The sequence below is a fragment of the Anabas testudineus genome, chromosome 14 (genome assembly GCF_900324465.2).
Source record: "Anabas testudineus chromosome 14, fAnaTes1.2, whole genome shotgun sequence".
NCBI lineage: Eukaryota > Metazoa > Chordata > Actinopteri > Anabantiformes > Anabantidae > Anabas > Anabas testudineus.
The window spans coordinates 18,308,510-18,330,587 of NC_046623.1; the positions used below are offsets into that span (position 1 = coordinate 18,308,510).

Genomic DNA, 22,078 nt, shown 5'->3' on the forward strand with positions numbered 1-22,078 from the left:
TTGGTGGATGACTCAATCTCCGTCCTGAGACAGAGCCAAGTAAGATTTATAAACTAATTGGGGGCGGGCCTCAGTGTTATCTCCACATTCCAACATTTTATTACCCAACCTAAAATCTGCAACTGTGTGATCATGTCCTGTTCTACTGAGTCTTCTTCTTGTTGTTGTATGGCACAATAAGATCACAACAAGCTATAGGATTAGTATTCCTGTCATCAGCTTATCAGAACCGGATCTTGTCAAACTTCTTTCTCACCATAACAGCTAGTTTGGGTGCATTTGTTCCTTCTGTTGTGTGAATTAATTTCCCTCCACATGATGCTTCTTTAGTATAGTTTTCAAACTTTTCTTTTCTGATTTCTTGTGTTAAATCATATTTTATTGTGCTAAATCCTCCAACTTCTTCAGTTTTCTTTGCAGCCAGGTGGCACACTATCACCACCTTCTGCTGGGCTACAGAAACACTCAGTTCTTCTACTCTCCTCCAACAGGTCAACAGACCACTTCTTATATAACCTCCAGGAAACTAATTGGACTGGACTGAACCACTAGTAGGGGGGTTTACCATGAGCACACCTTTAGACAGATAATTTGACCATGTGAGGATTCATGATTTATACAATTTTGTTCACCCAAAAACAAACTATTTATTAAATGTATGTGTAACTGTCAGCTTTAGAAAGAAATAAAAACACTTTTCATTAAAATCAGACTTCGCTTCTCCCCTCCTACATTTAAACATGGTAGAACGAGGAAGTATATAAAGGTAGGAGAGCCCTGTCAGGTCCTTTTGCCGGATGATGACCAGAGAGATGAACAACAAAGGGAAGTTAATGTCCTGGTGTTGTAAGTTTTGTCATAAGTCAGACTTGTGCTCAAATAACAATTATTAGCTGTTAGCATAGCACTGGGATCTAGTTTTTAAAATGACTGCATGTCAGACCTGTGTCACTTTGCTAACATGGCGTTCTTTCACTGTCACATCTGCTTTGCTCAACTCAGCAAACGGGCCTCCTGCACAGCTTGTGCTTACTGTGAGATATCAAGCGATGATGGCGCTGACATTAGTGTGCGTTATGGAAAATAATCTAACACCATGCGGGCGGGAGTGTTTTGCCTTCAGATGTCATGTGGGCAACATGCAGCTTTTCTTTCGAACACATTAAAATATAAATTCTAAATGTACTTCTTTGATGCATTCATTATATTGTCTCCTTTGATGCTTGTACTCCTAAATTTATGTCTGCCAGTAAAGTAAACCACATTAAATTGCTAGATTTTTAAATGAAGATCGGTGTGCTAATGTCTTCACAATGATTTTGGTCTTCTGGGAGTTGATACTATACAAATTAGTTTGTTTGGACAGTAAACTTTTTGATTTCCTCTTAAGACTGAAAAGGAGAAAGCTGATGCCCAAACTTAAGAAACTCACCCCTTTGATTTTTAAGGCCGATGACGTCACTGTTGTCGTTTTCTCATATTCAAAGAAAATCTGTAGAAATTGTCAGGACCGGATTTCACTGAGCAGACAGTGTAAATCCATAAACAGATATGTTAAACTAAATTATTGTATTTTCTTAAACCCAGTGAATGATTTGGAATCATCTTCAAGTTTAAGATATATTCACTAATATTCTTTATAAATATGTCTTTCCCCCCCACTTTAAACGTCTTGTGTTTATATAATTGGTCTACATCAAATTTAAATATCTGCAATTTGAGAAACTTGGTGATAACTATTTACATTTTTATGTAAACTGAAACTTTAATCACTGCATTTCTCCAAACCTCTACTCAACAGGTGAAACGGTAGAGAACATCAGTACAGTACACTGTACAGTGCACTGATGGTGCAGCAGACATGAATCACTGACTCTGTTTCACCCAATGACTGACGACACGATGCCCTGCAAATCTACAAACATGGAAATGTCTAGTTGAAAAGGTAAAATGAATCATCTTAATAATCTCTTTTGCAGCATTTGTAGGATTTTCATGGGTAAAGGTGGCACTGGCATCAACATGAGCATTAATACAAATTAAAAAGTAATGTATAAAATATCTTGTTTAATTGCAATGCAAACTTTGTCTGTTGCCATGATATCATTCACTGGGTTGAGATGAGAGTTCTGTGCAGACCAGGCCAGTCTAAAACTATTTCTGAGGACCTGGCTGTGTGCACAGGCCTATACGTGTGTTGTATGTAGTAGCATTAAGATTTCTCTCAACTGGACATTTGGGGCCAAACCATAAAAACCTTCACGTGTCCACACTCAATGTATTAATTAAAGTTTCTTAAAGTTTAAACTGATGGGTCTGAATATGTTTCTTAAATTTAAATTGGAAGATCCAGAGCAGAGACATGTCACTTTAGCTACCCGCAGTTTGCATTGCGGCCTGGTGGCTCAATGGGTGGATCATTGGCCTTAGATACAGGGTTCAAACCCCGTCACCGACACCTGGTGTGTCCTTGAGCAAGACACTCCACGCTAGCGCTGTATGTAGCTTCCCACTGCTCCCCCCAGGGGGATGGGTTAAATGCAGAGGACCAATTTCACTGTAACATGTAAATGTGACATAGGACAAATAAAGGCTGCTTCTTCTTCATTTGAACACTTAAGGCAGAATTGGCCCAGCTTGTCTCTCACCTGTGGCAGTTGCTATATAATCCGTGACCGTTTGACTCCACAAAAACACAAGGCCAGAAAGCCAAACAGTGACATAACTGGTCTGTGTTCCACATTCAGTGAAAACTGAAAGGGAGATGCCATAGCCCAAAGTGTTAGCAAGCAAAACATGCAACATCTTGAGTTACTGTTTGTGATATGAATGTCATGGCAACAGTAATCCAAAAGCAATCAAATGTGAACAGCAGTTCAGGATTCAGCCTGTTGGTTCGGTTTTGCAGGAAGGTGCTTTGTTCTCTGCACAGCTCGGATTTGAAAAACCTGGTGTAAAAGGTTTTTGTATTTCCCAACTACATTATGTAAAGGACCGTTTAGCAGTTGTATCACGGTTGTGGATGTTTCACGGTACATCTCTGCCAAATAGTTTTTAAAGCATCAGTTTCTCAGCTGAAGGCTTGTTCCTAATTTAAACAGCCAGTACTAATAAGAGCAGATGATGCTCATTGGAGCAGATTACCCAGCTCGCTCGTCTCAGTTCTTTGTAGTTTGATTTTCACATCGACTGAAAATTAATTCAAACTAAAGACTAATCATTAATCGTGGTCAGAACATGTGGGATGCTGTGGAAAATGACAGGGACAGCAGCAGCCTTACACCCGGAGAGACACTGTAAATGTCAATGTGAGAAAGGTGAAGGCCTGTGCTGCCGTGTTGCTGTAACTGCTGCTGTTTGATTACTGGGTCAGTTTTGTTCTATTCGACTCCAGCTCATGTTTCTGTGTAAACTGCAGGCCTGTAGGAGTAGTTGTACCAGCTGTAGTGCAGGGTTCAGGATCCAATGAGCTGCTGCAGGGACCTGGTAGCAGCAGAAAACTAACAGAAGCCGACCAGCATTGTTGTCATAGCTGAGGGCAGGCCTGGTTCAGCGGTGCTTGTTTTGTTAATTAGGGTACACCGGGTGGGCGGGGTTGTAGAAACTGTTCAGATGTCATTTAGAGGAATGGTGATGTTCAGCTACAACCCTCTGCCTTTTTATTATATACATGTCGTGGTGTTCTGCCTGTCAAACATGATATGCAATTGTGGCTAATAGCTCTGAAGACGTCTTCATTTGAAGAGGAGGGTGTGAGAAGCCTCCAAGCTGTTAACACCCACTGTCCTACCTGTGGGATGCTTTGGCCTGGAGCATGCCAAGTTAGGTGTGTTTGGGTCTGTACCTGACTTAATCTTCGCACAACCTTAACAAATTATTCATTGTTTGAAAGTCATACGCCTCTTGATTCAATCTGCGATATTACTGCCACAGCTGTTTTCATTTTATAGCTGAGAAGTTTAGCTTTTCTGCTCACTTGTGAACCAAGACAAATGTGTTGTGCTAAAGGCTCCACGGTTTGTGTCTGAAGATTTCATTAGGATTTTTTATCCTGATGTAGAAACTTTTATTCTAGACCCTCCCAAACAAAACACTTCTACCAGATCTATGCCAACACATTCAGAAAACGTTGTCTGGGTGAACTTAACTGCACAAGAAACGATGCACAAAAACATTTTTAGTTTGTTTTAACTCTTTATTTAAACCAGAATTAATTTTAATGAGAAATAATTTACTTTGTATTTTTTATTAAGACTAAGTAGGAACTACACAGAGTTCCATGTTGATCATGGACACTTTTAGTTGTTGCGCTTTTTTTTTTTTTTTTGTAAAATTCGAACATGATGGTACTTTATTTATTTTTCTTTGGAGATTTAGTTTCAGTCTCATTCCCTCTTCGTGATGTGCTGCCAGCAGTTTGACTGTCACTCCCTCCAGGAAGTACACGGGGCCGAGTTAGATTTGATGACAGTTATGTGCAGTAAGATTAGATCTGTCAGTAAATGTACGATGTCGATAGTTATGAGGCTCTTACTACTGTTTCCCCGACATAGAGGTAGATGTTACATTTGTTCTTGTGTGACCTGGTTTAGACTCTGTTAATCTCACTTTGGCTGTGAAAGTTGAGAAGTGACTTTTCAAAAGACAGAAAGGTGAAACAACAGGAACCTTTTCATTTCAGATGCAGTATTTTCAGACTTGTGCATCAGAATAATCAAATTGCCCCAAACAAGCTGTCAGTCCCTACTGACTCACCCACCAACTCACACTGTATACATCAATGTTGGGTCCAGTTTGGCTGCATTTATATGAATTATTAATGCTCATGAGACTTTGATGTAATGTTACAGCATTTTTTCTTTAAATTGATCAGTGATTACCAACTATTTTATTTTTAATTCATTATTTCTACAGGTTTTTCTTTCTGTAGACACACTTTAGCTGTGCACATCAGTCCTCACATGTTTAAAGGGACATTTGAGGTTTGATTAGAGGAAGAATCAGGTTCATTTAACTTGGGGACCTGCACTCTGCAGTATCTCTAGTAATTCAGAGGCCGTGGGGAATTCCTTTCCAGAGAAACACTAGTTCAAATATTTACCAGCTATAAAGCACCGTGTTGAACTTTGCCCCCTCCCTCAGGTTCATGCGCGTTCACGGTGCCGCCCGCTCTTATTGCAGGTATTTATTTTACTATTTACAACAACATGCGCACTTTGTTTTTCTTTCCAATCACCATGAGCCCCGACTGCGCTTTGTCCTCCCATCAAACATTTCCAAATCAAAGCAGGATAGTTGCAGTTACAGCCAGTGCGCATGCCCGCCCTGTGTAAACCCTACCCCCGTGCACGCGGGCGCGCCCAAGGAAAGAATTTGGAGCCGCGCGCTCTGCTCATACTGTTGTGACTTGTTATGAATAAAGCTCAGAAATAAAAGAGCTTCAGTGGAAACAAGCTGCTCAATGAAGTTGGAAATAAAATAATTCAGTTTAAAAAAACTCTGTTAAATATATTCAGTCCATTTCTGCTGCAGATGAATTTACCACTTGAAAGTATCAGATCTAAAACCACAAGTCTATAAACTAATGTGTCACAGACTGATTACACGTTAAAAATATTCATTAAATATAATTAAATACAAATGTCAGGACTAACGGACCTGAGTGCACAACACAACACAGACTGACAACACATTAATGTAATGTCTTCCCAAAAATCACCTAAATATCAGCATGAATTTGTTTAAGTGATATGTAAAATATCAATAAATGAAACTTTAGAGAGTCAGACTCTGTGCTGGGGAGGAAAATTCAAAATGGCACCTGAAGTTTAACTCTACAAACAAATGTAGAATATTAAGGTAAATTTAAAGTATGAACCTTCTGTTCTCAGCTGTGTAAAATATTAACAAGAGAAACTCATAAATTTATCCAAATGTCAAATTTACACAGTGGTGATCAGAATCACTTGAGGGTCAGATGCTCTATGGTTAAATGTCAAAATGTCACTAAACATAGGAGAAACTTTAAATGAGCAAAGCAACTATATAAAAAACAATTGTTGGCAAAAAAGCACCAGAAGAACTGACGTGCTAAACAACATGAATGTTAAACTCTGTAGTTTAACAAAGTCACTTTATATTTTCATGACGCACTACAAAGATAACACGAAGCCGGTACTGAGGTGTAATAGAGGATAATTCAGATGAGTTGAATCATAGCTGCTGTGGGAACAATTTCCCAAAAGGTATCTTGACTTTACCAAACTCTAAGTATCAGAAACAGGAAAACTCAACATAAAATGCCACTAAATGATGAAACTACCTGGAGAATAAATATAAAAAATGTGCTGCTGCATGTTAATCTTAAAATGCTATAATAAGACAATTCTGGGAGTCATAGAAAAGCAAAGACAAGAGGACACGATGCAGCAGTAGAGCAATAATAAAGAGGAATACTGTTGTAGAGTGGTTATTCTAACTACACGCTCGGGTTTACCTTAGAGGATTGGAACACTTAGTCTGCACCAGTGTCTCATAAACCATGTAATAATTCTTCAGGTACCACGGCTGGTTTATTAGTCATTAGACTGTTTTACATTTGATGGTTTATTAAAGTGTGGCCTCTAATCCTAACATCCTCTCTTCACTATCAGTTAAAGCACACAATCATTGCTGCTGCACTAATATCAGTCTAATGGTCAGTAATATAGATATAGAGATTTCTGCAGGTGTCACAAACAAGATATGTACTGACTGAATTCATTTCGAGCACACATGGAAAACATGCGCCAGCGGATAAGACGCAGCCGTGACGCAGAACCTCAGTCTGAGCTGTGAGGGCAAAGAGAACAGTTAATATTATATGTATGTAAGTTTGGAGGTTTGCATAAAGGTGGATTTAGTTTTAGTCCTAATTAAAATATGTGTAAAAAGGCAACAATGAAAGAACCAAAAGAAAATGGTTTAAAGCCCAGATCACACTTAACATCTTCCCATCATGAGATGATCTCTTCAGACTGAGCGGATCAATAGGCTGCGGATGTGTCTTATTGATTATTATCATGATTTATTTTGCTCCCTTTGGGGAAAATGGAGCCACTGCGGCTTGTCTGGTTAAACAAAGACTCCTCTAAAACATGGCTGAAATAAACCTCTTTTCCTGGAGTTTATTCAAACAAACATGTTACCATAAACACATGAGGACTTGGAATCACCTTTTTGTATACAGTCGAGGCTAATGAACTTCTGCAGAGTTTTACATTGTACAAAACACGTTGCACTCAAGTTAAACATGCGGGTTTAGTTTTTTTTTTTTTTTTGTCCTATTTCAGCAAACAACATGAGAAAACATCTTAAAGTCAGTGTGCGGGAGTCAGACCTGCATAGACGGTAAATAGAAAGCACACAGAAGCGAAATATAAAATATGTACAAGACAAGCTCCAGGACTTTTCTCAGTCTTGATGCTCGACACTATTTATTTTTTCTTGCAAATCCTTATTTTGGTCGAGGAACCCGCAGCCAGTCTTGAAAAGCAAGCAAGCGCACAAAGGAAAGAGAATCCCGTCTGTTTAAATGTGGTGTGTGTGTGTGTGTGTGTGTGTGCGTGCGTGTGTGCGTGCGTGTATTTACATCTCTATATGTACACTGCGTCACTGTAACTTGTCTTCATCATTTAAAAAATCCAAAAAACCTGGACCTGTGCAAGTTCATTGGTAAACACATAAAACCCGCATAATCCATATTTCTCTTTTCTCAAAATGCAACTAATCCAGTTTAGTTGTCTGTTCCCGTCCTCAGGGACCCCCCCTCCCCCCCAGCTCGGACACCGAGTCCGTTCGGTTCATTGGTAAAACTCAGGCCTCCTCTTGTCCCGTCAGCTGTTGTACTGACAGGCGTTCAGGCTCGACCCGGGGCTCTGCAGGCCGCTGTATCCGAACGTCGGATGCTGCTTGGATTTGAGTCTCAGGGTGGCCAGGCTGGAGTTGCAAGTGTCCCGGTAAACGCTGTACGGGGAGCCGGGGGGGCCGTAGGGACACGCGGACGACGACATGGCAGAGTTGATGCCTGACGTGCCGATCCCGTTCAGGTTGCTGATGTTGTTTAGACCCGGGGTGGGCATGCCCGGCACGGCCGAGTGGCCCATCCCGGAGGCCATGGTCATGGAGGAGATGGAGTTGGGCGCCGAGAACATGGACTGAGAGGTCAGGGGGCTCATGGAGTTGAAGAAGGTGAAGTTCTTGGTGGAGAGCGGCGCCGGGGTCAGGGCCTTGTTGGTCCAGTTGTTGTAGGTGTAGGCCGGGTACATGTCGTCGTACGGCTGCATGAGGCCGCTGAACTGCGGCAGGTAGCTGTTTTTGCACAGGTCCATTTGCTGGTTCCGCTCCCGCTTCCTCCACTTGGCCCGGCGGTTTTTGAACCAGACCTAGGGCAGAGAAAGGGGGTCAGTAGAGTAGATTATTATTATTATTATTATTATTATTATTATTATTTATTATTATTATTATTATTATTATGTAATTTATTACTAAATGTCCCAGATTATTGGACCAGCACAAAGTCCGTTTTTATTCACGCTGTGCACCTAAAAGTTAATAATAATTTATATAAATATGTGGAGTTTGTTTAAAAACGTAAAACCAACACGAACCTTTAAAAGTGATTTTTAGAAACCACCTCCAGCTGAATAAAACACTTGAAACCCAGTTCTGTGGACTGAGGGCTGCTTCAGTGCTGCTTCATTTAACTCCTGCTCATTGATTAGAATTTACTCTAAACTGTTTTTTACAATGATCATTTAAGAAACGAACCTTTTTATTTATGAACACAAAATGATTTGGACCTTTTTAAAATCTGTAGAATAATAATAACAGAGCTGCTACATCTTCCCCCTGAGAACAATTCAGGGTAGATTTGGTCCTGAGAGTCTTTTCTTATTAAACTCTGATGTCAATTCGAACAGCAGCTGTTCTGATCCAATCCTGTGCAGACTTCAGTAAAATGAAAACGTGGCTTCCACCTTTTCATTTTTAAAGTTTTATGCATTTAATTGTTTGTCCAGGAAGATTTGAATAGGCTCTGAATATGGAAGAATAGAAACAATAAAATTAGAAACTTTCTACAACCAACGCATAATTTTCAGCCTTAGAAAATTTATTTTGAACATTGTGTTAATGTTATTTATGAATTTATTAATCCAGTAATTACATTTATTACACACTTGCACATTGTTCATGGGGACAGAACAGACTGAATCATATTCATTTAGTTTTTAAATTAAATTAAAACGATAACAGCCAAACTGTGGCGGAGCCAATTATGATTTATTTTATATGATGATGATGATAATAATAATAATAATAATAATAATAATAATAATAATAATAATAATAATAATGCGTCCCATTCAAGTACATGTCAGTAAATAGGTCAGGACTGTCCAGGACCAACAAACTTACTTCAGGAATCAAACGCGCACGGAGAAGTTGTGTAAATGAATCAGCAGCGCGCCTCTGGATAAACTCAGGCTTTATTGAAACTTGACAAAATATCCGTTAGTCGCCACTCTGCAAGTCATTTTTAATTCATAGTAGAAACAGTTTACAAGTGGGGCCATCAGACGGGCCCTCGGAGGCTATTTATAGCCGCGCAGGGAACAGGGTGCTGCGGACAAATTGTCCACAAAGACGTGAGCGATGTGACGGAGAGCTGCGGAGGAAACGAGCCGAAGCTTCAGCTGAAATTTATATGTTTGGTTTTTAATAACATGTTAACGAGCCAAAGATCCATTAGTTAATGAAAAGTATTGGATTCAAAATACAAAGGCCACTAATTTAATTCAGCCTCCACATATTATCTGTTGAGCGTCATTCAACACTCGTGGTCCTAAAAGGTCAAGTCAAACACTTAAAAACGTCCAAACACTTTCTGAAATGCTCAGATATGAAGCGGGAATATTCACGACACGCGCTGTACAGCGTTTTCTTTTGATTCCTCCAAAATAAAAAGCTGCACTGTCTAAAATCCACCCTCCTCCTTCCATCTAGAGGAGAAAACCCAACACTCCAAACTCGTCCAGAGACTTTTTACATTTTTCCCTCTGCACTTTAAATAGCTGTGTGCATTTTTTATGCAATTTGAGACTGTGGATTTTGCAAGGACAGGCCGCCAGGCGCCAGTTGCTGTAAATGAAAACCGACTGCAATTGTTTTGTTTAAGGCACATTTCAAGCATCCACATATTTTTAAAGAAAACGGCAGCCAGCGTTTCCACCTGTGTGTAAAAGCGGCGTTTAGTGTTTGCATCTTCTTTAAGACCCTTCTCTGCCAGCTGTGCTCTACTTTTAAAGGCCACATTACTCTGATCTTGGAGTTGGAATAAGTTAAACATGGGCATTGTTCGCATTTTTATTTCCAACTTGTTGAATGTATCGTCCTGTTTCTGTTAATAACTAGAACCACATGCTGTTACTGTTCACTGCGCAGCTCCGGTGGATTTGAGCAGCCTCCTCCACAGGGAGAGCTCAGGCTCCAGACTGCTGATGAAGTCGTCAAAGGTAAATCCTCAACGGGCTCCATTAGCAGCGCAGATACACCCTTAAAAAGCTTATGTCATTACCCACAGACCCAAACACAGCTCACTATGCTGCTCAATTTTCAACATATAACGTAAACGTATTTAAAAAACGCGCTTTTTATTGTTTGTCATAATTGCGCGCGGTGATGAGAATTACGCACACGCTTTAATAACTTACTGTACTTTTTGGATCCAGCTGACAGTCAGGCATGACTGCAACCTAATATCTGTTAACACTGCAGTTTTTTGAAGATATCCCAGTTTTGTGTCAACGGATTTTCTTCAGCGTGTCTCTGAGTTATGTCGCAGATTTAGTTTCTGCCTGAGCCGTGTAAACCAGCTGTGGTAACTTACATGAACTCTGGATTTGCACTTTTAAGCTCAGTATGAGCACAACAGTTAATAAAGCACCTCTAATGCCACACATAACAATGGGAGTTATCAGGTTGTCCTGATACAAAATTAAAATGAGGGAGTTTTGGCAGCCTCACTTTAGATTTTTATTGTCGATGATGGCTCAGTTTAGGCAAATCATTCAGTCAGTTTAGCACCAAAATGTATCATACACACACCGTTTATGTCAGATTATTTGAATTTACACTTTATTTATGTATGTTATTTGTCTTTGATATATACTTAGGCCTAATTTAAGCTTTATCCCATCTAAAACACATTATTTGTAATTATTTGTCCATTACGCACACTTTACGCACGGACGGCGGTTTGCCTGTTGGCCTCTTACCCGAACTCTGGCCTCGGTCAGGTTGGTCCACACTGCGATCTCCTCCCTGGTGCTCATGTCCGGGTAGCGGTTCCTCTGGAAAGTGGCTTCCAGCTCTTGCAGCTGCTGGCTGGTGAAGTGAGTCCGCTGCCGCCGCTGCTTCTTCTTTTTGGGGTCATCCGCGTTCCCGTCATCGCTTCTGTGTTCAGCATTTCTCTCCTTTTCTGTGGACCATAAACCGGGGTGGGATTACTGTGTGCTGCAGCTATAAGGTATTTAAAATAGAATAGTAAATGGGGAACAGCAACGTGCAGCAAAGGTCAACAACCGACAAGGCCTTTCAGCCTGAAATAAGCAAACCCGAAGCTATAAACAAATTATTTACACAGATCTTCATAAAAATGAGCCAGAGAAGTGACAGATTAAAGACAAATATTTACACACGTCTGAGTTTTCTCCGTTATTTTAAATACACTTGGATCTGCCCCGATTTCTTTGTGAAGTGCTCTGCCCGCTCTTATCTCCCAGCTACTATCCTGTATTCGTGTCCTAACAAGATTGCCTCATTAAACTGAAAGGTCAACACGTGCAAAGGTTAATCACGGAGAGGGATAGTGTGTTGACTGTTTGCCAAGAATTAAAAAGCAACTTAAACTTCATCCCACTATTATTTTTCAACTGCAATCAATTATATTTAACAGCATCAGGAATAAAAGGATTTTCACTCTTTTGTTCCTCATGTGAACTGAAAAAAGGGGAAAAAGTCTGTTTCTCTAAAAAAAGCAGCAAAAACTGAGGAACAAAACATTTCTCCAAGAATTGTTAATACAGACCTTCTGGCTTTCAGTTTAGATTGGTGGATAGGCCCAATATTTATAGTTTGTTTTAATGCATTTACTGACAGCAAGCCAGGCTGTTCTGCACATTTTTCCCTGACAGACCTCGGGATCCTGCCAAGTGTTTGGTTCGGCCAGAGCAATAAACAAGAAATGGGGTGTAACTACCCCAGAAACGGACTGTTTTCCCAATCTGTGTGCGTTTGTGCGAGTTTAACTAGAAAAAGACAAAACTAATGTCCTGCTGACTGTGAATTTATCCCATGTCAAACACCGGGACCTGTACATACCTAAAATGTTCTCCTTTCCCATGCCCCCGTGACAGCCCGCAGTAAACGCTCTTATGGAGACGTATAATAAACAGTGATCGTACTCAGAAGGAACAGTTGTTAAAAGCGCTCTGACCGTGTACCTGCCAACTCAGTGTCTGAAGACTCGCTGCTTGAGTTCTCTAACGTTTCTCGGCTGCTGTTGGAAGTTCTCGGTAAGTGAAACGCGGGGGCCACGTCGCGGGGCGGCGGCGCTCTCACTGCCTCTGTGATTCTGTCCAAATTCATCCCACCTTGAAGAGAAGGATGCGTACAAAGAGGAAAGTGGGTGAATCCTGGAGTGCACAAAGTTTTCCTCAACAGCCACGCTACAAAAAAAACACCCGCTGCCAGGCACACACCACGACATGAGAGGATAAACCATGCAGGGAGAAGTCCCGAGAGTTCTTCCACGAAAAACAAATTAGGAAACAAGCAGCCCTTCTTTCCCTGTGGTGCGGCAGTGACGGCCCAGTGCGCTCCCCTTCTGTCTGCTGCAGTGAAAAACTACCAGCCGCTGTGACCGAGAGGAAGCTCCGGATCTCCAACTCCCACATGAGACCCACCCATCTTCTACGTTTAACGTCCACAGAACGAACGAGCCCCACCCACTGAGCCAGCCCGCTGCAAGAAAAAAATCCACCCAAACAAGATCTTCAATCTGCTGTGAAGCTAAAAGATGAAAAATCCGCCATTATGTTAATGAATCTGTCCATTTGTCGGGGAGGGGGGGCATTAAATGACCATGTGAGCAGAATGACTTCTGATCAGTGAGTCGACCTTTTCTCTTCCTAACAGGCTGCTCTTCAGTTTCTCTGCAGCTCTTTGGTCTCTGGGAGTAAAATGGATCTTTTATTTGTGCAGGCATGTTTGAAATGTGTCCAGCGCAACGCAGCTGGGTGCGCTTATACACACACTCCCACACAATGTACGTCTCGGATATGTACTGAGCTGAATAAACATTTGCCATCTGACACGGGCCTGAAAAGTGCGTGATGTGAAAATGATTGTGTATGAATCACACGCACTGTAAACCTACACACGCACTATAAACTGATAAGTGTCGCTCAGCGGTTTCTTCTTACAATCAGGACTAAGAGGAGCCGGTCTCCTCTACCTGGACCGGTCTCTGCAGCAGAACCAACACCAGGCTCTGTTCTACCAAATACGTTGGTGAATAATAATCTGTTGACAGCAGCAGATCTCTCCGCGCTCTGTTCCCTAAACAGCCACCGGTTTATAATCAAACTGTATTCAAACTTGTTCCAAACTCAAACAACATGCACTCTGCTCCAGCGTCTCTCTGGCTGCAGCACCGAACCTCTCAGCACATCCCTTTATGATGGATGTTCCACAAACATGATTTGATTACAGACAACCGGACTGCGGCTTCTGATACAGACACATTTGCGTTAAGACTATTTGGTTGGCAGCGATGCATAAATAGGCTGCAGACAGTCTAAATCTAAATAAGAACATTTTAGATGAAGAAGGGAAAAAGTTACAGTTGAATCTGAAATGTAATAATTCAAATCAGACAGAATTTAATCACCTGGATTTGACTGAACTTCTACAACGTGTTAAACTAGTTTCTTTATTGATTTAAACTCTTTCTGTTAAAAATAAAACGAACCAAACTGTTCAAAACTAAATGATAAATTTATCTATGGAGGAAAACGAGATTGTAATTATCTAAGTCCGGAAGATGATCAGTTTTCTTCTTTGCGCATTTACTGCTCCAAATGTTTGCAAATCGCCGACCGATGTATGTTTGGAGCTGATTCATCTGCTAGTTTCTGCTCTGTCTTACACTGAGACCCAACCTGGTGTCTTCCTGTGGTCCGGCCTCTAGTCTCCACGTCACAGATAACCGAGCACCGGCTCGGGCCTCATCTGTCACCGGCGCCGGTCTCGAGCATGTTCGGTTTTTGTGACGGTGACTTCTGACATGAGATCCCCGTCCGACCGGAAAACTCCCCGAGGGGCCTTTTAAAAGACAATTGTGCAAGCTCTCAACAAATCCTATGCTTTTTCTGTGTCTGGCATCTGTTTGCACAGAGCATCTTCGAAATGTACATAAATATATCAACGAACACATCTGAATATCTAGAAGCTCCAACATGATGCTCTGTGCTGGCAAAGGCCCATTTTCAATCACGAGCAGTCGAGCGTGTAGCTGCTGCGCTCACTCAACTTCTAAGATGCAGACAAGTGTGTAAAAAGTCTTTAGGAAACGGAACTGACCCGAACAGAGTAAACGGAAGAGCAGCAGCTGATGAATTTTGTACGAAGCGACCTCGAGGACCTGGTTATCCAGTAGTGTCAGCAGGTGGTATTTACTATGCACGATGCAAAGGCTGAATGAACGCATGCGTATTAGTTGGCGGGGTTAATGGGTACAATGAAGTGCTTGCAGCTCTGGGTTGGAGCAATAGTGCAGTTGTATTTATCTTAATATATTTATAATACAAACAGTAACGGGGAGATTTTAACAGGGACAACTTTGACAAAAGTCTTTTAATTAATGTAACAGCAGCTCTACAGTAGATAAAATCACAGTAAGATCACGCTGACCCTTTAATTCCCACAGGAATATTAAAGGCTTTGCAGTACATGGAGATTTTCCATGGCGCAGTTCTTGTGCTTCTACCTTCCTCTGTCCTGCAGCAGATCTTACAGGCTGATAGATGGATGGCTAAATCTAAATACCCAACCTCCTCAGTCTGCATCCCTGCCTGCGTCCCGCGCCTCCTCTGCTCTGCTCTGGAGGGCACTTTACCGTGATGGATGAGTTAAAAAGCCTTTCCATCCGGCAGGACAGGTTAAAGGCCAGTGGCAATGCAAACACTCATATTTTTCCTCCATGAAGTGAAAATAAACTCGACGAGCGCCGTTAATTACAAACCAAACGCCCACAAAAATACAGTGTGGATGTATTTTTCTTAATTGAAAAGCAAGCAAGCAGAGCAGAGCAACCACGAGGCCAAACAACACGGCACAGAAAATTAAAGCTGTCGACCAAACTCAAAAGCAGGGCAGCATCGGAGATGTAACTGGAGTCTGTGCGTAACTGGAGAAGGACAGAGCTGATTATTGCTGTGGTGATGGTTTCCCTGCTTGGTCCAAGGCCTGTTTGACCTGGAGCCTGACAGATAACAAAGATGAGGTGCAGGTGTAAATAAAACGAAAACACCCATAAAAGATGATCTGTTAAAATGTCCCATTCATTTTCATTTAAATGTCTTTGTTCAACTTAAGCCAGCTCGCATTCATCATACTGTTTACTCAACCCAGCAGCCGCGTTTGACAGAAAAAATAAAGGCTGATGTCTTGATCTGAGGTGAATTTAGTCTCCGAAATACATGAAATCTGTTTTTAAATTTACAAAAAACTGCTTCAGTTGAGGTTAATGTTACTTCCACAAGCTTCTACTCAACAGTCGGATGCTTCTTTAATTAATAATTGTTTCTAACGTGTGTCCCACACTCCAGCATCTGACGTTTAAGCTGAATCTAATTTATTATTGTAAGTGTTTATATCCTGAAAGAAGCCATTGTACACAACCAGTGTCTCATCTGCACGTCTGGTATTTAAATCTCGAAAACCACAGATATTTTCCAAAGTCTTCACATCTCCATTTTCCCGTTTCATTGGTCTGATTGAATCCAGCCTGACAAACCTTATTCTGATTTAAACCTCCTGTTCTGAATATAGATTTATTTATTTACGGGGTCACTTGTCTAACTGTCTTGAAGTTGTTCCACTCTTTAAAGGGAAAACACGTCACCAGCTAACCAGACACAAAAACTCGAGCACAGTGTTGTGGGTCAGTAAAACTCAACTGTAGGTACATTGTTGAAAACGTTGTTTCAGTGTGCTTTCATTTGATTTCCGCACACTTCCATTTGCATCTCGTTATCTGATATTTCCGCACATCAGCACAGCAGATGCTCTGCGCATATATCACATATTGCGCCTGTAAAATCTTACAAGCAGATGCTCGTGCACACGCACAATCTGTGCGCTCTTATTATTTACCAACAGTGTTTTTCTCCAAACCGACACAAAAGCAGCTTTTTAATAGTAAATTTCTATAAATCTGCAGCGAAGGTTGAACTGGAAATGTAAAAAAGTCATTGGAAGTGTTAAAGTGAGCAGAGTCGTACCTGAGTCTCCACATGAAATCACATTCTTCGACAGATTCAGTTCCATTCCAGTTGCCTGAAAAACAGAAGCAGATCAAATCAAATTTTCCTGTCTTAAAATAATTTTTAAAAAGGTTGAATACGTATCTTTTCTCTTTAAAACAGCAGTGTTAGAAATTCAACCTCGATATTTTTGAACAATTAAAAAAATTTAAAACCAATAAATTTCTGCTTCACCACAGGAAACACATGGACACATTCTGCTTCCTTGTGTGAATCATCACTTATTTTAGATAAACATATGTCAAACTAATAACAAAGTTAAGAAAAGGATGAATCCAAAGCACTGAAACAAAATGAAATGACTCGATGGGAAAATGCTGCAACTCTACAAACGACTGTACAGATTTATTATTTAGTTTCTGTTCTGAAACGTTTTCACACAAACCTTAATGACTGTTCCGACCTTCTGTATCAGCTCTAACTCAACCTTTTATATTTTATATGTTGACTTGGACATTATTTGAAATGTTTACCATGACACCAAACACACACTGACACAGTCACTTGTATCTACAGGAATCTCTTTCTGCTTTTATATGATCAGTAAATCTTTCGTCCCTCTGGCGTCGTGGCGCGCACAAACCTGCACTTTACACATTTATACAGTGTATATATCCTATTTATTTGGTCGATTTAAGACGTCAGTGCACTTGAGAGAATCCAGCGCTCTACAGGCTACATCTGGCTGACAGTGATGCTCACACTCTAAATAGCACCGACTCTGCTTTGAATCTTCAGGCGATGCTGCTGTTTAATTCCAGAATTCGCTGCTGTGCGTAAAGCTCCATCCACTCTCCGGCCTCCCTACAGTCATAACCCAGTCTCTTACCCAGCTAACCCACAGCATGCAGGACATGCAGGGAGCATGGATTCAGTGCTTTATATTTAATTTTCTCCATGTTTATATTTGCAAATTCTGAATCTTAAAACAGCGAACAGCGCCATGTCAGCCCACCAGCTAAAACCCACCGGACAGGCTGCATGTGTTTTACTCACCAGTTGGTCCCCAGCAGAGGCAGATGACGGGAAATAAAAAGGAATAAAGCCTCAGAGTTTGCCCCATGCAAGTGTTCAGTAAATCCACTGTGCGCGTCGTCTGCGCGTAAAAGCTGCGTCCGCGGTACTCGGCGCTTTGGTTGCGTCTCTGCGGCGCAGCCTTGGTTTTTCTTCGCTAGTGCTGTGCAGCACGCCTCGTGATGACGTCACGGCACCGCAACCCCCCACCCCCACTCCACCCAACACGCCGCTGCCGCCACCACGATCTGCACCAGTGTGATCCTCCTGCAGCTTCATCCCAGCGCTTCATTTCCATGTTTTTCTTTTTAAATCATCATAGAACTCCTCACGTTCATCATCCTCATCCTCACGTGACGTCACCCTCGGCCTTTCGTCATTATCTTCACCGTCAGTGTCACATCAGCTCCACATTTATTTACACCTTCATTTTTCCAAAGCGCCGCGGACCAAAATTGATGATGATAATAATGGTAATAAAGATAATGATGGATCAATAAAAATACATAAATTAATAATAATTATTTAGCATTACACATAATTACTGCTGCCTCTTGTGCAGGCTCCTGTTATTTCTGTACCTGTGCGAGTTGACAGCAGCTTCAGTTGCTTTTAGTTTTTGTTGTTGTTGTTTTAATGTGAGTCCATTATTTGCAGTCTCTTTATTCACGTGACTTGTTTTTTGTAAACTTACATTTGTCGTGTAGAATCGTAATAAACACGTTTTAATTTAAAAAAGTACTAAAATGAGACAGTTTTAAATTTAATTCCTCTCATGAATTTGTTACTAAAATATTTGATTTGTATAAATAACTGAACTGAATAATATCTAATAATAGAATCATCTTGACTGTTTCCCCGCTGGCGTTAAAGTTGTTAATTCTGCGGTTTCAACATCTTTAGATTAAACCTTTTTATATCAGATGATTATTCAAATAGTTGAGTCCAATATTTAGCTGCAGGTTAAAGCGCGGCATTATTCTGCTAATCTAAACATTTCTATTGTTAATGTTTGTTTTGTGGTGTAAAGACTCGAAATTCGACTCTTTCACTAGTTTAAAAAAACAAAAAACAAATTGAATGAGCAGAAAAAGATGCTGAGTTGAAAATGTTGAGGCCTGTGAGCCAGAACCAGTCCAGTGGGAAAAAGACAAAACACAATGAAAACGACGACAATAGAGTATTTTAATAACTTCTTCTTCAGCCAAAGCAAATTGGTTCAGATTGAGTCTTGCGCGTTGCAGCATTACATTTCGAGTTGGGCCGTGAATCAGGCCGCAGTTTAAATTAAAGTAGAATTAGTCTAGAAGCCGTGAAACGACACTTTAAATAAAACCGTGAATATCACGGCGAAATAAAGACATTAAAATATTTAAACAGAACCTAATTAACATTTTCTCGACCTCAAAGGAGATGAAAAGTGACTGTTTCTATCATTTGTGCTCGTATCGGGAGCTTCCACATGCGTAGTTGATCTCTGAGACCAAGTTTCAGGCTGTTTTCAACTGTGTGCTGAAGAATATTTCCAGCTCCACATACTTGGTTTACAAGCTCTTTCTTTTGGCCTGAGACATGGGAGAAAGTGTGAAATTTGTCCCACCCTTACACTTTCCTTTTTAACTCGGCCAAGAGCTGCGCACGAAGCAAAGCCGGGTTCTGAGAGAGGGATCCTGGAGGGATTAAAGAGGAGCTGCGGGCCTCCCTCCAGGACACGGACAGACCTCCTTCCCATGGTGCCTCTCGGAGACGCCGAAGGCTCTCTCACGTACCCTCACGTCAGCGGTCTTTTCGTTTTTGAAGATTTCTCCTGCATCACAGTGAACATGTCAATATTTGTCGTGCACATGCAGCAGAGATGCAGTGATGTGACGCACAGGCCTGAAATCTGAAACAGTCTGGACTCTTGAATTTCCTTCCACGGCCCTAAAGCTGTTTCAGCTTTTGTCAAATGTTCAAACTCTGGATGGATTTGAAGAATTAATTTTAAAGACAACAACAATAGACTCAAACAACTTGCTGCATGTTTCAGATAACATAAAACTATAGATTATTGCTAATCAGAATAAAACTTTCAATGTGCACTTCATGCCTGTTGCAGGACATCCATCCTACACTAATGTTCCTTTATTCTGTTCAGTAAAGTCCCATCAAACAGACACACAGAGGTTGTTTGCATCAAACTGCATCCACAGAATAGTAATATAGACACTATGTGTGTGTGTAGCCGTCTACCTGTGAGGCCTGCATTACTAAATGAGTCTCTCACACACACAGTCACTCTGTAATTAGGCAGCAGGCAGGCAGGTAGGAGAATGCTGTGATTACTCAACGAGTGACTCGAGGAGTTAAGTAGTACCCTGAAGGTGAGGCCGTGGCCTCAACTCTCCTGTGTAAATAGATGGAGGGATTATTTAGCCCATTTGTGTGTGAAGTGGGGGAGGAGGGGGAGGTGTGTGTCTGTGGCCAGGACCTGTCTCATGGTCACCTCTGCAGTGTAAATAGTTATTCCTAAACAGAAGGGCTGATGCACACTGGAAGCGTGGAAAAACAAGTTCACACCCCACACTGGAAGGGGTGTGGGAGACGCTGGGTGAGGGAGTGTGTGTTTTCAGGATACATTTAACACACAAGCATCACACACACACTTGCAGCAGCGTCGTGTGTGTTTTTCTAAATCGGAGCTGCAAGGACGACTTCTTGGTCAGTTCGCTCTCCGTCCAGGACACTCCTAGCAAAGCAGCGCTGGAGGCTTTAGTGTGTAAGGCCTGTTTCCGCTGAGCAAAGTGCAGCGAAGTGCTTTTGAACCGTGTGTCATCCAGACTCTGTAGAATCAATCAGGAGGGTTTTGCGAGCTTGACGCTGGGCAGCTCGAGAATGGAAAGCCTTCTTAAACGTCTCGGCCTGTTTTTTTTTCTTTTTGTTTCTTTTTTTAAACTCTGAGCAGGAGAGCCCGCCTGCACGTCAACCAGCCAAACATCCACCCAACCAGCCAGCCTGCTCACACAGACTGTTAGACACCCATGCAGGGGTATTTAGTGCATAAGGTTTCCACTACTAGATGTCTATCCTCTTCTAAACATGTGGATGAAGTCACCATCTCATCACCGGAGCTATTATGAAGAATAGATGCTTCCTAGTTGGCTTTTTTTTCCAAGCCCCCTTGAAGTGTGTTAAACGCAGATGTCACAGTTTCCAATCAGCAGTGAAATTAGTGATGTTTTGATTACACAGTGCTCAGAGATTACCAACATAAACAGGTCTGATGCACAGATTATTTCAAGAGGAGGCTTCAACCCCCCCCCACCACCACTTTATACAAACTCTGTGGGACTCTCTGGATTTAGTGCTGATGACAATCGGACATCCAGCTTCCAGTTCTTCATCGGAGCGTAATGCTGGTTAATGAATTATTTAAATCAGTGACCACCAAAACTGCTGTAGCAGCCATCAGTCATCACCACACGTGTCTAAAGGAATGTTTTCATCACAAGTCAAAAGAGAAATCATCCCGCAACTGAAGTTTTAATTCCTTTTTTCTGCCCCCCACAACCCCTTTCATATTTTGATGAATCCTGATGATCTAATCTCCAGGACTCCTCACGTTAGAACTTAAAACTACAGTCACAAGCTCTAATACCCGTTGAACCACCTCTAGCTTTGGTTACAGCACTGATTCACTGTGGAATCGTTTCAATCAGCTTCTGCTATGTCTCTACATTTATTTCTGTTCAGAGTTGCATTGATTTTTCCCAAGATCTTGTTTTGATGATGGAGAGTCAGAGGCTGGACAAAGTCTTCTCCAGCACATCCCAAAGATTCTCAGTGAGGTTAAGGTCTGGACTCTGTGGTGCCCAATCCATGTGTGAATCTGGACTCATCAGACCACATGACCTGCTTCCATTGGACAGTTCTTAACCCAGTTTTAGTAGTTTCATCTCCTCAGATGTTTTCTTTGATTCATGTCAATAATTTGACTCTTCTGAAACAGATGAACATCTTTTCCACGACCACAGAATGTGTCTTCAGACATGGTTGTTTAAGAAATCAGAAGCTACTCAGTGCATCAGTTAAGGTTCAATAACTTGTTACCAGCTGAAACAGAATCATCCATTCAGAAATTATCCAGTGGGAGGCTCTTACCTATTTGCTTAGTTAAATCCAGGTGGTGATGTTTTTTTGGACAGGCACTGTATATTGAAGTTTTTAATGATCCACTAAAGCAAACCATCCCTTAAAATGACAGTTGTCATGTAGAATTGACTCCTGGTGCGAGTTGAAGAGATTTAATTCTTAAATAATTCAGGTTGATTTGATGCATCGCCAATCTCGTCTCCCTTTATTATTATTATTTACAGAAATCAAGTTTCATATTTAAGATTCCAGCAGCCACACCAAAGATCTCCGAAGAAGAATCAAAT

At 41.3% G+C, this 22,078-nt stretch overlaps 1 protein-coding gene across 1 annotated transcript; it reads right to left on the bottom strand.

The window, feature by feature from the left end:
• Positions 1-7,141: 7,141 nt before the first annotated feature.
• pitx1 (paired-like homeodomain 1) lies at positions 7,142-17,732 on the bottom strand. The gene is given in 6 exon segments (XM_026369794.1): positions 7,142-8,423; positions 11,316-11,518; positions 12,543-12,692; positions 16,605-16,659; positions 17,643-17,678; positions 17,680-17,732. Coding segments are annotated over 6 exon segments (1,023 nt in total). The 5' UTR covers positions 17,710-17,732; the 3' UTR covers positions 7,142-7,874.
• Between the last annotated feature and the right edge of the window lie 4,346 nt (positions 17,733-22,078).